This window comes from Vicia villosa, linkage group LG1 (genome assembly GCF_029867415.1).
Source record: "Vicia villosa cultivar HV-30 ecotype Madison, WI linkage group LG1, Vvil1.0, whole genome shotgun sequence".
Taxonomy (NCBI): Eukaryota; Viridiplantae; Streptophyta; class Magnoliopsida; order Fabales; family Fabaceae; genus Vicia; species Vicia villosa.
In genome coordinates this window covers 77604789-77621505 of record NC_081180.1, presented here as the reverse complement: position 1 = coordinate 77621505, position 16717 = coordinate 77604789, and the positions used below count along the sequence as shown (strand labels likewise).

General features: G+C 33.3%; 1 protein-coding gene across 3 annotated transcripts; it reads left to right on the top strand.

Moving 5' to 3' along the window:
* The first annotated feature begins 3710 nt into the window (after positions 1-3710).
* On the top strand, positions 3711-13504 carry LOC131642787 (glutamine--tRNA ligase). Of its 3 annotated transcripts, none has more exons than XR_009296027.1 (25): positions 3711-3939; positions 4285-4448; positions 4544-4594; positions 4720-4791; positions 4983-5082; positions 5420-5515; positions 5632-5693; positions 5791-5892; positions 5974-6066; positions 6394-6546; positions 6639-6694; positions 7647-7737; positions 7811-7897; positions 8224-8421; positions 8507-8605; positions 9359-9490; positions 9590-9726; positions 10636-10735; positions 10809-10904; positions 12275-12375; positions 12452-12557; positions 12648-12737; positions 12831-12960; positions 13049-13210; positions 13303-13504. XR_009296027.1 is itself a non-coding variant. In XM_058912992.1 (25 exons), the coding sequence occupies exons 2-24, from the start codon at positions 4311-4313 to the stop codon at positions 13141-13143; spliced, it is 2385 nt and encodes a 794-aa protein (XP_058768975.1). In that variant the 5' UTR covers positions 3711-3939; positions 4285-4310; the 3' UTR covers positions 13144-13165; positions 13303-13504. The 3 variants fall into 3 exon arrangements, 2 of the variants coding, with proteins under 2 accessions (XP_058768975.1, XP_058768974.1); XM_058912992.1 differs by having other exon boundaries at positions 13049-13165; XM_058912991.1 differs by having other exon boundaries at positions 13049-13504.
* Positions 13505-16717: the final 3213 nt, after the last annotated feature.

Sequence of the window (16717 nt, the reverse complement as noted above, 5' to 3'; positions counted from 1 at the left end):
CCGATTGTAACGTCTAACTGTTATGCGCAAGCCGACTGTAACTGATGATTGAATATGCAGTTAATGGACCTCGAATTAATGATGAAGCTAACGTCTGTAACGACAGAAGGCCAAGAGTCATTTCTCTAATGAAGTCTTGAGGGCAAAAACAAGCTATAAATAGGGGCTCCCGCAAAAGGGTTAAGCAAGACACTTATCTAGGAGCGAAGTGTTCATAACACAACCTCTAAATTCCTAAAGCTACTACAAACATTCTCTCGTTAGCAACTTCTCTGGCCCTAAGGGGAAGCCTGACAAAAAATCTAGTTTTTATACAAGAACAATAAAAAAAAAATATAAAATTAAAAAAAAATCGTACTTCTCCTGCCTTCCCTTTACCTTCATTAAAATCCTTTCAATCCCCTCCCCTCATTTGAACCAAACAGATTCTAATAGAAGAATTTTTAAAAAATTAAAAGATAACGTTTATTAAATAAGTGATCAAAATAAAACCTATAATTAATTTAAGAGACAAAAAGATGCATTAAACCTTAATTAAATGGTTACTATATTTATATCTTAAAAGTAAGGGTTAATACCTATTTTCACCCCTGTCATATGGGGTTGGTTTGAAAAGTCCCCCTGCAAAAAAAAAAGTTGCAAGAATTCCCCTAACATTTGAAGATTCTCTCGTTTTAAACCTTATGAAAAATTTGTTTTTAAAACCAACCTTGCCATTTGAAGATTCAGTCATTTTAAACCCTGTAATCTTGTAGATTATGTCATTTTAAACGCTCTAGAATATGACATGCAAGGTTGATTTTACTAAAAATAAAATTTACAAGGTTCAAAATGATAGAGTCCTTCAAGTGGCAAGGTTGATTTTAAAAATAAAAATTTTATAAAGTTTAAAACGAGAGAATTTTCAATTGTTAGGGGAATTCTTGCAACTTTTTTTTTTGGCAGGGGGATTTTTCAAACCAACCCCATATGACAGGGGTGAAAATAGGTATTGACCCTAAAAGTAACTAATCTATACATTTCTTTTAAGAGTATAACTTTTTTTAGAACTTAGCTTTACTGAACTCAAAGTTCTCGTGCCCAATTTTAAATTTTACTTTTTTTTATATTGTTGTTTTTACATTTATAAGTTATGAACCAACAAATTTTTCCATCATCTTTCAAACTTATTTTTTCTTGCATTCATTTTTTCAATTTCCTCTTTCTTTTAACTCTTAATTTTCTTTAACTTTATATCGAAGATCCATTTTGGTTCCTCACAAATATTACACAAGTTAAATTAATCTCTCACAAAAAAATAAACCCGACTTAATCTCTTACAAAACTTAATCGGATCATAAAAGAATAGACTCGACTTAATCCCTTACAAAACTTAAACGGGATCATATTAATCCTTCTGTTAATATTTTTAAAAAATAATATTTTCAAACCATTTTATTCTTAGTTTTAAACCCTGACTAGATTGTCACATTGGATTTTTTTTTATTTTTTTATTTTCAAATACTAAATTGACTTTTATTTTTTATTTCATTTTTAAACAATTATGAATTAATAATATAAAAAAAGGCAAAATTTACTTCTTATAAAGAGTTGAACTTAGGCTCTTTAAATCCACATCTTACATCTTTACCACTAGACCAATGTCCATTCATTATAATTAATTCTTATTATTTTTAGTAATGTTAAACAATTCTAAATATAAAATATAAAATATAAAATTTGTATCAATAAGGTCTCGAACCCGAGTCCCTTCTGATTAAATGATAGTCAATTTACTACAATAGAAATTGATTTGTCTATTTGTAAATGAGAATCAATTTACTAACAATAGAAATTGATTTGTCTAGTTGTTATTAATAATCACTCTACTAATCGTGGAAATTGATTTCTTTAGTTGTAAATGATTATCACTTTATTTATAATAGAAATTGATTTGTCTAATTGTAAATGACTGACATTTTTTTTTGTGAGAGACTAATTTGGCTTGTGTAATATTTATGAGATACCAAAATGGATATTCACTCTTAACTTTATTATAAATATGAAATTAAATTCATTTTTATTTTGTAATGCATTGTGAAAGAAGATGATATAAGAGTGTGTTTGGATTGACAATGAATGTAATTGATTATAGCAGAATTAAATTTGATATAAATGATTTTTACAAAATTGAGTTTAGTAGAATTGATTTATGTTTAAATACATTCATGTAAAAGTGAGTTGAACAATAAATTTCAATGTAAAAATCACTCAAAATATATTTTGAAAGCAGAACCTACAAAATATTATCATGTTTGGATTGATTTTTAGAAGACCCATAATCAAATTTAGAGCCTAGAGGTGTATAATTGATTATGAGTGATTTTGAGGTGTTTCTTTAATAAAAAATAGAATTGATTCTGCCTCCTGATTCAACTTGAAAATTGAATTTGTAACTTCTACCTTCAGAATTGATTCTGGATGATTTTTACACTGAAATTTATTGTTCAGTTCACTTTTACATAAATGTATCCAAACATAAGTCAATTATACTAAGCTCAATTATGTTAAAATCGATTCTACCAAACTCAATTCTGCTAGAATCAATTCTGCTTACCGCAAATCCAAACACACATATCAAGTAAGATCAATTATGAAGGTAAAATCAATTCTACTTTTGATAAACCAAACACCTCAAAATCAACGAGAATCAATTCTAAACCTCTAAAAAATGATCCATAAATTTCCAATAGCCAATCTAAACATACTTTAAAAGCCAAAATAACAATTCAACCATGGGAACTATTTGAATTGCCGATTATCTTCCGATTTTTTGACATTACAATTTTTGAAGTTGAATGGACCGGAAACAAATCCGACTCACGGTCCAACCGATTAAACCGGATGGTTCGACCCAATATTTTAAAACTGAACCGGACATCAAACTGGTGAGGGTACTGAGTCACTGGTTTATTGGTCGAACCACTGTGTCACTAATCGAACTGCATGACTAAACCAGAATAAACAGGATAACTCGATTGAATAGACCGGTCGTTATAACAAAACTATATAGGTATAAAACATGTCGAACATGATGATTCAGTCTCTACAATATATAACTGACACTTAAGTGTTTTAAAAATATCATATCCTAAATAAATTCACAAATTCATAATTTAAATTTTAAACATATGTATCACACATAATAAAACAGTACAAAATTACAAAGTATATATTTGCAAACAAATTTAATCACAACATAATCTAATTGAATAAATTATAATAAATAACTTTATTGTCTTTTAAATTTAATTTCAAAGAAGAAAAAATTATTTCAGTGTTGGTATCTCTTTCTTCAATATCAAAATCATCGACAACAAAATCAACCGTATCAGAAACATCTTTATTTTTATTTTCTATTTTTTATTTTAATTTTTCATTAAAATAATTAAGATGATGTTGTTTTAAGTTTTTAAAATAAAAAAAATTAAAAATGCATTTAAACTATTTATTTTCGAAAACTACTCGTTTTTTCGGTTTTACCGCTTTACACCAATTTTGATCGATTCACTCCGGTTCAATGACATATTCAATCTAGCAATCGAACCAGATCGGTTACCTGGCCGATTTTCAGTTCAACCGGTCCAATTTTTAAAACATTGATCCGACCCTCCGATTTTTATTATGCTTTTCTCCATTTTTCCAAAAGAAAAGATAAAATAGATATTGACAATTTCTATTTCCCGACACACACGAGTTTCTCACTAACCCAACTCCTTTCACTTCCTTTAACGCCGCCGCCGTCATTTCCGCTGGTCACAGCCTTCACTTCCTCCCCGCTTCACACTCTCCTCTGTTTCCTTTTCACAGTTTTGCAGCTCGCACGCTCCTCTGTTCCATCTCCGTTTCTGCACGCTGTCCCTTCGCCACGCCGCTACGCCACCTTCGCTTCGCACTAAGGTTCGCACGATTCCTTCTGCAATCGATTCTTCGTCTTTATTTTACTCTGCATACATTATACGCTGCTATTCCTTCAACTTTGCGATCCCCTTTTCTTGCTTACTTTCTGTTTGTCTCAATGTCAACACCAACTTGTTATTTGCATTTTTGTTATAATTAGAATTATGACATAATTGTTAGTATTTTATTAGTACTATATTTAATATTTTATTTATATATTCATTATCGTGTAAATCCGTAATCCGTGTTTTAAGTTTTGTCTCCGTTGTTAAACCATTAGCCAGTGATTAAAACAAAGCTGCCTGATTCTTACACTCTTTTCGCAAAACCCTAATTTTCATCTAGCTTCAATCGGAGTCCGTGAGAAAAAGATGCCTGCGAAGGAAGATAACTCGGAGAAGGAGAAGTCTCTTGATCTCTTTCTAAAGATCGGCTTAGATGAACGCACAGCTCGAAATACCATCGCCAACAACAAAGTCACTACCAATCTCACTGCTGTTATCCACGAGGTATTCATTTCATTCTATATTCTATTTTCTTTCTAATTTGAGTTCTCTTCTTTCAAAACTTTTGATTATTTTTTGTGTTTCTTTGCTGTTTTAAGGCCGGTGTTACCGACGGATGCAGCCGATCAGTTGGAAATCTTATCTATACGGTGAGTTATATGTATTTCGTTTCGCATGCAGCATTAAGGAGCTGAAATGCTTCAAGGTTTTGATTGTTTTTGTTTGTTAATAGCTGAAATTGCTCTATCTATTTATCTATGAATGAATGTTGTAGGTTGCAACTAAGTACCCTGGAAATGCCTTGCCGCATCGCCCAACGTTGCTGCAATATGTAGTTTCGTCCAAGGTGTGCACGATATAAATTGTTGGTTTTGTCTTTTTATGTGTTAGAATTGTCATGTACTTGATATTAATATTGACCCTTTTTTTCTTCGTGTTCTTGTATGATTGCATATTATTTTTTACTTGTTTGTCGATTGTTTTTGGTGAATTTTTACATTGGAATTATTATCTTTCTCACACGGATTATCATTGCAGGTGAAAACAACGGCACAGTTAGATGCGGCTCTATCTTTTCTTGCTACTACCGGAATTGAGAACCTTGATTTGAATAAATTTGAAGAAGCTTGTGGTGTTGGTATGATAGATATAACTTCAGTTTTTTTTTTTTTTTTTTGCATAAAATTCATCTTAAGCTTGTGGTGTAGTTTGGTGATTGTAGAAAGAACTTTCATTATCATATAAAAATGACCTTAGTGTTCAATACTTAGTTTGGTTGGTAATTTAGCCTCTATGTCAGTTCATTTGTATTTATGTTTGCTAGGTTAAACTTCCGCAACTTATGTCTTGTTTTTGAGACTCTAGCTTTATTTCACTTAAGTTTGGGCATCAACTTTTAGTTCTGGAGTTCTGTCGTGTCGCAATTTATGGAGTTTAATTTTATGAATATATGATATAATATGATATATGTGCAGGTGTTGAGGTTTCAGCAGAAGATATCAAGCATGCTGTTAATGAAGTTTTTGAGCAGAACAAGGCTTCAATTCTGGAACTACGCTATCGAACAAATGGTATTTAAACAAGTTTCCCCGTCTAATGGATTCAATAATTATGATGTTTGCTTTTGTTTGAATTTCTAATATGCTCAGATTAAGAAATTTTGATGTCTTAATCTTTATCTTACTAGTTGGTGAATTACTTGGGCACGTGCGGAAAAGGCTCCCATGGGCTGATGCAAAAGCTGTGAAGGTGATAGCTATGAGATGAATGTAGTATGTTGGATGGTTAGTTTATTATTACAAGTCTTGTTCATATTTGTTTTGTTGTTTTCATTTTCATGTCACAGCAACTCGTTGATGCAAAATTATATGAACTACTGGGTGATAAAACAGCAGCTGACAATGAAAAACCTTCTAAAAAGAAGAAGGAGAAACCTGCTAAAGTAGAGGTGAATTTGTTTACAGTTGTTTACCTCATTGGTGTTTCATTTTTATCACACTGCTTACTGCAATTCCACTTGGATTCTTAGGATACGGCAGCACCTGTTGCTACTCCTGAAAAGGCACCCGAAGAAGATATTAATCCATATTCGATATTCCCTAATCCAGAGGAAAATTTAAAGGTATTTAATTTCTTTATTTAAAAAATTAAATGCAGCTTCCTTCTGTTCTGTTCATGCTGTGAACATAATTTTCACTGTTAGAGTGCTTATCTTGTATGGAGCCATTTCAGATATACTCTAATGTCTGTGCTTGCTCATAACATCCATATCTCTCTACTCATTGGTCTGTCTAGTAAATTTAATTAACCTTTCTGACCAGGGATATTATTCTTGCATGGTTTAACAATTATGGAATTTCCTTGCTTCCTGTCTTTGTGCTTCAACTTGAAATTGTGTGCATTAATTAGCTTGCATCTGCACACATCACGAGTATCATGTTGATTTCAGGTGCATACTGAAGTTCCTTTTAGTGATGGTTCTATTCTGAGATGTTGTAATACAAAGGCGCTTCTTGACAAGCACTTGAAAGTAACAGGTGGTAAAGTTTTGACCCGATTTCCTCCTGAGCCAAATGGATATTTACATATTGGTCATGCAAAGGTATACTGTATGCCATATTGTAATTTGCAATTTGAAATAGTTGTTTTTTTCCCTGTGATGTATTATTTATAAAATAAATAATTATTGCTCAGGCAATGTTTATTGATTTTGGGCTGGCAAAAGACAGAGATGGAGGTTGCTATCTGAGGTGTGTATTTCTTTTATTCTTTTTATTTAATATATTGTTAACGAACCAGAGTTTCTTCTGCTAAAAGTGATAGAGGTTGTTGGTGAAGGCCTGAAACAATTATGGTTGGTGATATATTATTGTTACACTACGGGTTTTCATCGCTTGGAATATTTGAGCCTTATACTCAAGCCCATTAGCTTGTTACCTATTATTTAAGAAATTGAGATTAGATAAAGGACATCAACCTCACTTTCCCTCTTTATATTTAGGATTTTAAAAAGGTCACACCACATAGAGATTTAGAGGCGGCTCTATCTTTGATTATAACATGGCAGAATCTTACGGTGTCAATCAATCCTTATAGTCGACCCAACGAGTGAAAACATGTTCAACTTTTGTTGTTAAAAATGTTTGATGGCCAGGGTCCATTAAGAGCTTGTTGGTTAGGCATATGTACATTGGTTGGTTGCACCTCCTCCCGCTGTAGGAACTTAGTGTGAACGAAGCTATCCTGTTTATCGACCGGCTTTGCATGAAACTCGTGAGAATTGAAAACTGGGTAGAAACTTGTTTTCCCTCTTTACCTCTTTTACATCTCAGGCAGCCTACTGACCTATCTTGTGAAATTATTCTTGACCTGCTGTTTGACATTTTGTGCATCTGTCTAAGGTCAATAAAATAAACATACTAGTTCATGTTGTGCTGATAGATAAAGGTTTGACCTAATACATCCTTACCCACCATTTATATTGAAAGCCTAAAGAAGATTTGAAGTTCTTATATACACACCATTTAATGCTAAAATCAAAGATGTATTCTCACTGTACTTGTACTTCCTTCAGAGTCAACTTTTTTCTCAAATTTTTCATGTTTAAAAGCTATACAATGCAAGTCCTTCATCAGATCCCTATGATTGGATGTTCGTTATACAACTTTTTTCCCTAAGTTTTATAGCTTGTGGCACTTGCAGGTATGATGATACAAATCCTGAAGCAGAAAAGAAAGAGTATATTGATCACATTGAAGAAATTGTCCAGTGGATGGGCTGGAAACCATTCAAGGTATGTTTGTTGGCACCCATTTTGTTATTCCAACCTAGTTTTTTAGATGTTTAACAGCTCCACATTTGTGCAGATCACTTACACAAGTGATTATTTCCAAGAACTGTATGAACTAGCTGTGGAGCTCATAAGAAAGGGTTGTGCTTATGTTGATCATCAGGTTGGTATCCAACTCAACATGTAATGAATGCTAAATTGTTCATTTATGTTATTAAATGTTCAATAGGGTTCTTCCTTTATGGTGGTTGGTGGCTGTAATAAGATGTATTGACTGTAAATGAGTCATTTGAAGCACCAAAACTGAACACTTTGGCAATTGGCTGCTGAATCGGGATTTGAGAATCTTGATTGCGTAAAATGTATAATTTAACATAGAATAATTAATGTGGAGTAACTTATGGAGATGAGATAATTACATTATTTAAGTTATAATATTTGCACTAGTTGTAATAAAATGAGCATTGTTTATTCATGATTTGGTTGTAGACACCTGATGAAATAAAGGAGTATAGGGAAAAGAAATTGAACAGTCCCTGGAGAGACAGACCAGTTTCAGAATCGTTGAAACTTTTTGAAGATATGAGAAGTGGCCTTATAGAAGAAGGAAAAGCCACGCTTCGAATGAAGCAAGACATGCAGAGTGATAATTACAATATGTATGACCTTATTGCATACCGAATTAAGGTAAGGCCACACCTATATACGTTTGATTTCATAAAATTCCAATGAGACAGTAGTATCTTATGGTGTGAATCCTTTCTGCCTTTAGTTTACTCCACACCCTCATGCTGGAGACAAATGGTGTATCTACCCAAGTTATGATTATGCTCACTGCATTGTGGATTCACTTGAGAATGTCACACATTCAGTAAGTTTCATCCACTAATTTGTGTAGTTTTATTACTTTATTATATTTAAAGATATGGTTTTTGTAGTTATTTATCCTTTGGCAAAGTTGATAATGTTTGAATACCTCAAAGATAAGGCTTAAGAAGCTTAGACACCTAAGTTCTCTTCCTGTAGTAATATTTATTTTATGATTTTTAACATTTAAATCATATCAACCCCCAAATATAGTCATTTGATATAATGTGCAGTTTTGGGTAGTACACAATATACTGTTCATTAAAGCAGTTGGAGTTTTGTTGGTATAAGTGTGCCATGTATAATTCAAGTGATATAAGAAATTTGGACTGGTTTTCATATAGTAGTTTATGTACCGCAATATCCTACAGCATATTGGCTCTAGTGTTTTTGCCTTGTATTGCATGCCTGTTTGTTGATCTCAAGCTGGGTTATGTTGGTGATCATTTAAATAGGAGTCTGGTTTAATTCTTTGACCTAGTGATTCTAGTTTTACTTTCATATTTTTGCCGTGACTGTTTTAATGAACGGTTGACCAACTATTATTAAGATTACTAGTTGCATTTTTGTTTTTTGAGCTCTGCCAGGGTAATCCATCATTTTTTCTTTACTAAGGTGACATACTGTGTATTTTCTTGATGCATTATCATTATAGTTTACCCGCTGTGTTGATTCAAGTTATGGTAATGACTTTGTATAGTTATTTTGACAACTTATTTATTTGAAATATTTTCTAATCTTGCAACATCTCATGCAGCTGTGTACTCTTGAGTTTGAGACACGCCGTGCTTCATACTATTGGTTGTTACATGCATTAGGTATTTACCAACCTTATGTATGGGAATATTCGAGGTTAAACATTTCTAACACGGTTATGTCAAAGCGCAAGGTAAGACAAAATTTTTTGATATTGTATTAATATGTTAGCTTCCATGTTGTACTGTCTATAATTTTCCAGTCTCTAATTTTGAACTATTCTTCATTGAAGCTTAATCGTCTGGTTACTGAAAAATGGGTTGACGGGTGGGATGATCCTCGCCTGATGACATTAGCCGGTTTGCGGCGTAGAGGCATGACTTCAACAGCAATCAATTCTTTTGTTCGGGGAATTGGAATCACTAGAAGGTAGGATATAAAATTTCAATACATTATTTGTCAGCGCAACAGGCTCTATAAGAAGACTGCTTCTAAGTTAACCCAGAAAAGCGCTAGAAGCATGAATTACTTTGCTTTTGTAATTCATATCTAAATTGTGCTTATCCTCATTTTTGCTCCATATGAAGAGTGTTAACTATTACGATATTATGACATTGCCTTCTCTTTTCTATTTTTTAGATAAAATCAAACATAAATAATCGAAGTATCTATAGACTATACTACACCTTTTCCTCTCACACAGTCACATATGTCTCTGTAGAATACCACAATTAGTATTCTGAGTAACATTTAGTTGAAGCTGTAGACAGTTAGGCTTAGCTGTCATTTCTTTGAGGAGCAGTTAGCATTCAGTTACAGCAATGTGTAGCTGTTATACTTAGCTATAAATATTTGTATCATACAATTATCATATATAGTTATTGTCATCAGAATTTTCAATTCAGTTTCTATCTCCTTTTTCTCGTTTCAGAAACTGTATTATGGCATCAAGAACTTATCTGTAGGTTCCTTAAATGGCCTCACTAAAACTGCAGTGGTATTAGCTTTGCCAGTTTTAGTTTAAGCAAAATAATAATATTAATTATAAAGTAATGATATTAAAGTAAAATTTAATAGAATCATCGATGTTCTTGTAATAGGTAGAGTTGCCTTTTCAAAATTTATCATCTCGCCATGGACACCGTGTTCTGTTTGCATCATCTCTTAATTCTTCCTTGGCTGTTTTTTTTGTTTGTAAGATGTATTTGTATAGCTCAGTTCATTGGCTGTCTCTCATGCACACCAAGATACACTCTGGTTTTGCATTGAAATTGAAGTAAGCTGGATATGTGATTGCAGTAGAACATAATTCAAATAATTTTTTTCTAACTTCTACAGTGATGGCACTTTGATATCCGTGGGTCGCCTTGAGCATCATGTTAGGGAAGAAATGAACAAAACCGCTCCTCGGACAATGGCTGTCCTACATCCACTCAAGGTATTTTTTCTGTTTGAATTCTTTCTATGTATATTATTTTACTATCTTAAGACTGATGCTTTCTATCTTGTAGGTTGTTATTACTAATCTTGAAGCCAACTCTGCAATTGAGGTTGATGGAAAAAAATGGCCTGATGCTCAAGCTGATGATCCATCTGCTTTCTACAAGGTAATTGGGCATGTGAATACAGATATTTTTAGAGTTCTAAAATTTTAGGTAATGTACTAAACTAATTTTACTCTACTATTGTCTATTGGGTTGATTCCGATGGGAACTTGTTCAGATTCAAAATATCCCCCCTGAAACCTTGTCCTTAAGATGAAACGTTTGTAGTTTTACAAGCAAGAAAATCAATTCTGTCTTGGGAGTCCCTATCTCCAGCAGTGTCAATTAAAAAATAACTCATACCCTCAAGTTGTCAAATACACCAGATTTTAGTCTCTGCTTTAATATATCATAGGCAATTGTGCTAGACCTCAACCCACCTTAAACATCATAATCACTACTACTAGTCATTGCAAATAATAACAACAACAACAACTACTAGTCATTGCAAATAACATTTTGAATTTTTTGAAGCTGCTCATTTTCTTGATACCTAATCTCTGAGGTAGATGGGTTTGGGCCATTAACTTAAGCTTTAGAATATTATTTTACTTTTCTGTATCCTGACCTCTTGTTACGGATTAGAGCTTAAGCCCATCCTTCATTTCACAAAAACTTTCCCTTGTTTTTGGGCTTGGCCCAGAGGTCAAGTAGGCTATGATTGTGTTCTGCAGTTTCTATCCATCCATCCCCCTTTCAGTTGTTATGGCGGCATGAACTACCGTTGGCTGATCAAACTTTTCCACTCCCGTCTTGCTTGCAAAAGACTAGGCCAGTGATTTTGGCAATGAAGCATGACCCTTTTTGTGCAAACTAGGTTGAAGTGTGATGCCCTCTTCGATTGTCTCACCTTAATACCAGCAGTCACTGAGCAAGTTACCATTTGGATCTTATGGCGAGGAAGCTTGTCATTTCCAAGATCCATAATAGATAGCTCCATCACTCTTGAAGTTCCTCTTTCTGCATATATGAGCGTGTCGCTGGTGGTACCAGTGAGTGGTTACAGGAACGACAAAGCGTTGAATTGAATGGTTAATGAGCTTGTCCATTATAGATATGACGCGTGATTGTATGCCCTAGAGAATATAAACTGAATTTGAACTGGTAGTAGTTCCTATCAGATTCACTGTCAGGTTTACTCCAATATCACTCTTTAAGTCTCTCTTTCTGTATATATGAGCTTGTCGCTGGTGGTACTGGTGAATGGTATCAAGGATGATAATGCGTTGAATGGTAAATGAGCTTGTGTATTATGGATATGACGCATGATTGTATGCCCTAGAGAATATAAATTGAATTTGAACCAGTAGTAGTTCCTATCAGATAAACCGTTAGATTTACTTCAATATATAGTTAAGCTTATTTACTACTTGATATGATATTGCAGCCTTGCATTTTGTATGTCTGATTTTTTTCAATCTATTTGTTATCAGGTTCCTTTTTCCAATGTTGTATATATTGAACGCACAGATTTCCGTATGCAAGATTCAAAAGATTATTATGGCCTTGCTCCTGATAAATCTGTGATACTCAGGTAAGTATTAGGAATGAATGAACGCTGTATCGAAAGTTATTTGTCCATTCATTCTAAATGTTTGGTATTTGCACAGATATGCATTTCCTATAAAATGCACTGAAGTTATTCTAGCTGATGATAACGAGACTATTCTTGAAATTCGGGCCGAGTACGATCCTTCAAAGAAGACAAAGCCTAAGGTTTACAAACTTCGTTATGTGTGTTATTTTAAATTTAAATTAGCGTCTCCAAGGGTTTGTAAGATCATCTTCGGAAATTATTATTTATAGGGTGTTCTCCATTGGGTTGCACAAACTTCTCCCGAAGTTGATCCATTAAAGATCGAAGTCAGGCTGTTTGACAGGCTGTTCCTATCAGAGGTTTGTTATCTATCTGGCTGAGTACTCGTTCGCATTTTTATTTTTGTATCTAATGATATTTCCCTGTGCCTTTTATCTAAATCACTTGAATAGAATCCTGCTGAACTTGACAATTGGCTTGGTGATCTTAACCCGCAATCCAAAGTGGTAATTCCAAATGCATTTGGTTTGTCATCACTCCGAGATGCAAAAGTTGGGGACAGTTTCCAGTTTGAAAGATTAGGTACTGTACTTTGATAACTTATGGTTCCATAGTTCATTCCTTTTCATCCTTTTTTGGCTTAACATGATCATTGTATTTGCATTCCCAGGCTATTTTACGGTTGATCAGGACTCTACTCCAGAAAAGCTTGTTTTTAATAGAACCGTCACATTAAAGGACAGCTATAGTAAGGGTGGAAAATAGGATTCATGAATGGAAATTAGAGGTAAAATCATGCTGGCACAGATCTGTCGGTGGTAATATTATCTTGGTAATATTTATTCAAATAATTGCATGATTGTTTTTTGGGGAGAGGTTCTGTACACATTAACCGATCACATAGTGATGTACATCTTTTTACAGGAGCAGTCAAAAGTTCCCCAGTTATTTAAATTTCCTTGTGAGATTTTGTAGTTTGAAGATTATACTTCTTTAAACCTAGTGAAGTTACTCCAGCCTTTGTTAGTCTCATGCCATTTCATGATGTAAAAATTGCAGCATTTATTTTCCTTGTGTTTAAATTATAATTATTCACATTTAATTGAAAGCTAGGCTGAGTTTTTTATTCTATATTCATTTGACACGACCATGATATTCGAGTTCATTTTTTTTGGAGCAAATAAATGAATTTTATTCCAAAAACAATGAAGTACAAAAGCCGATCCTGAGATCCAGGCTATCCACAAGACAAATGCAAAGATCCAACAATCCTAATTAAAGGCTATTACAATAAGTTCTCATTTTGGGATCATTGTCAATTCACAACTATCAATAATACCTTTGCTGCAAAGCCCATCAGCTTTTCCATCTTGGAAGATAATTCTATTCCTCTGTCTCCAAATAGCATAAACAGATTCAGTCACTGCAATCTTCATCAATCTGGCGCTGTTACTTTTACCATGAGCTTGGGAGCAGATCCAAGCCAATTCCTTCTACCAGTCATCAGGTCTATGAGTCTTATTCATTCACGCCAAGATCCGAGTCTTATTCATTCACGCCAAGATCCAAGTCAATTCCTTCGGACAGTCATCAGGCCTATGAGTCTTATTCATCCACAAAGAGAAATGACTCATTCACACCAAGATCCAAGTCAATTCCTTGTGAGAGTCATCAGGCCTATCAGTTCATCCACAAAGAGAAATTAACTTAACTTGCCACCCCTCAAAATTTTTTATTCCAATTTTAGCTCTTGTCAAAAATTGGAGAAACAAAGAATTTTCGAAAAAAAAAATCTGGTATGCATTTTAAAATTTTTGGTATCAAAATACCGGAAAAACATAGAATTTTCGGAAAAAAAACTGGTATGCACTTTAAAATTTCTGGTATCAAAATACCGGAAATTCAGCGAACTTTATATTTTTGTTACAACATACCGAAAATGTAGTTTATTTAAAATTTTTGGTGTACCGGAATTTTGAAATTTCTGGTATAATGGAAATTTGTAAATTTCGGTATATCAAAATTTTTTAATAAACTAAATTTTTGGTATGTTTAAATTTTTTGTTTTTGAACGGTTGAGATGTTGCTGACACTTTTGGAGGGTCCTGATTGCACCGACACATTTGTGTAGTCTAGAATGCACCACCATTTGTATAAATAGGGAAGTTAGGGTTATGTGATAACACATCATTTCAACAAAATGCATCTTCCTCAGTATTTTATCAATGTAAAAGTGTACTTCAATGGCCGCAACCATGCTGTTCAAACCAAGATTCCAGATGGGCCTAAATTCTTTGCCACCTTGAAAGAAACGTTGAACAATTTACTGCTTGATTTTGATAACAGAAGGGTGACAAAGATCGAGATCCGGGAGGACTGTATTGATACAAATGGAAGGGTGAAATACAACTTAATCGAGTTGAAGAATGATGAAGATGTGAAGGCCATGTGGAAATCATTTTGCCGTAGGATAACTAAAGGTCCGATCGAATTGGAGGCGCAGATCCAAAAATCCGTTGACGACATAATGAAGTGTCTGATTCGTCCAGAGTTTTCCAGTAGTGCCTAGGTTTTTATGTGTTCGAAGTACTGTTTAAGCTTGTTTGTTGTTTGTCATCTGATGTTTGTTAACTATGTTTGTTTGTTATTTGTCATTTGATGTTCGTTATCTACTCGAAACATGTACTAGCAAAAAAGAATCATGATTTTTCCGCTTCTAATGGTGTATTCATTTGTTTGAAACAGTTAAGAATCATGAATTTTGCACAATATATCATCCTAATGTAAATGTAATGGTATATATAGAACACGAAAAGAAAACATCTTATAAATCTTACAAATAGTGTCAAACATAATAAAAATAAAATTACATCAACCTAATAAAAACACAGACATCAAAAGTGTCTCAAACTGAGATCAATGAGACTAGTAGTTCTAATCCATATTCAAACAAAATAAGGCTTCCAAAAAAGCCTAGCTCAACAGTAAAACATAACTTCTTTCATGTTATCCAAGATAACTGAGCTCTCTCGGAGCATAGTCGACAAACACATTATCATGTGTTGTTTGATGAAAATAGATTCAGTGCAAATCAATTACAAAGTTTTACTAAAACTACTAAAATTTTGTAGCTGATCGGCATTTGATCTATTTTCATCAAACAACACATGGTAATGTGTTGGTCGCCTATGCTCCTGGAGAGTTCAGTTATGTTGGATAACATAAAAGAAGTTATGTTTTACTGTTGATGTTGACTAGGCTTTTTTGGGTTATTTTATTTGAATATGAAACTTATGTTTTGCTGTTGATGTTTATGCATGCTGTGCAATCCTTCTGGTCGGCCATAATGTATGTGTAATACAAATAAAGTGGAATTAGATACAATTAAATTAAAAGTATAATAAGAAAAATAGAATTTAAAAAAAAACCGGAAATTTCAAATATTTGAAAATTTTCGGTATTTTGAAGAATTTATAAACTTACCGGAGATTTTAAAATTTCCGGTACAAAATACTGTAAATTTCAAAATTTTCGGTAAAAAGTACTAGAAAATTCATAAAAATATCAGAAACTTACTAGCAATCGCGAAATTTCCGGTATCCCCCAAGATTTTGAAAAAAACAGAAATTTTAGAAAAATGAGATAAATGATTTTGGCTGGACATTTGAGTCTTTTCATTCTTTTTAGGGGGTGCCAGGGACAATTTGGGGGGTGCAGGTTGAATTCTCATCCACAAACTCCTAGTTTCTGCTAGGGGTGTACATGGGTTGGGTCAATCCACAAAACCCTGTCAATTTCACGTAAAAAAAAATTCAAAAAAGGTGGGTTGGATTGAATAATTGGGTGGATATGGATTTCAAAATTAAAAAACCTATTAAAAAATCGGGTTTCGGGTAAAACCCAACCCCAACCCAAAAGACCTATTGACCCACTAGTTAAATATTTATTATTATAATTTTAATAATTTTGATGAATATTAACTTAGATATTGTAATATTTTTTTTTGGTTTATCACCACTGGTTTAGTTCGGTTCGGAGGTCAGTTCTGGCATCAAGTGGTTCTAGCCCCCTCCCGATCACAGTTGCGGGGGTCGAACCGTGGTTCTCCCTACCAAGTTCAGCGCCAATCACCACTGAACCAACTAACGATTGGTTAAATATTGTAATTTTAGTCTCTTAACATTTACTATTTTAGTGGTCCATGACATTAACTAATTTTGAATGTTTTACTTTTTGGTTATTTTAACGCTAATACAATTTTATTTCACGCAACTATAATTTGTTGCTAGTATTTTATGATAATTTTTATTTGTTGATATTATCATTTATTATTATATAA

Excerpts from the sequence above, each read along its gene's own strand:
- LOC131642787 (XM_058912992.1), top strand. The coding sequence starts at position 4,311 with ATGCCTGCGAAGGAAGATAACTCGGAGAAGGAGAAGTCTCTTGATCTC. Across the intron at positions 5,893-5,973 it reads AGAAACCTGCTAAAGTAGAG|GATACGGCAGCACCTGTTGC; the intron begins GTGAATTTGTTT and ends TTGGATTCTTAG. Across the intron at positions 9,491-9,589 it reads CGGTTATGTCAAAGCGCAAG|CTTAATCGTCTGGTTACTGA; the intron begins GTAAGACAAAAT and ends TCTTCATTGAAG.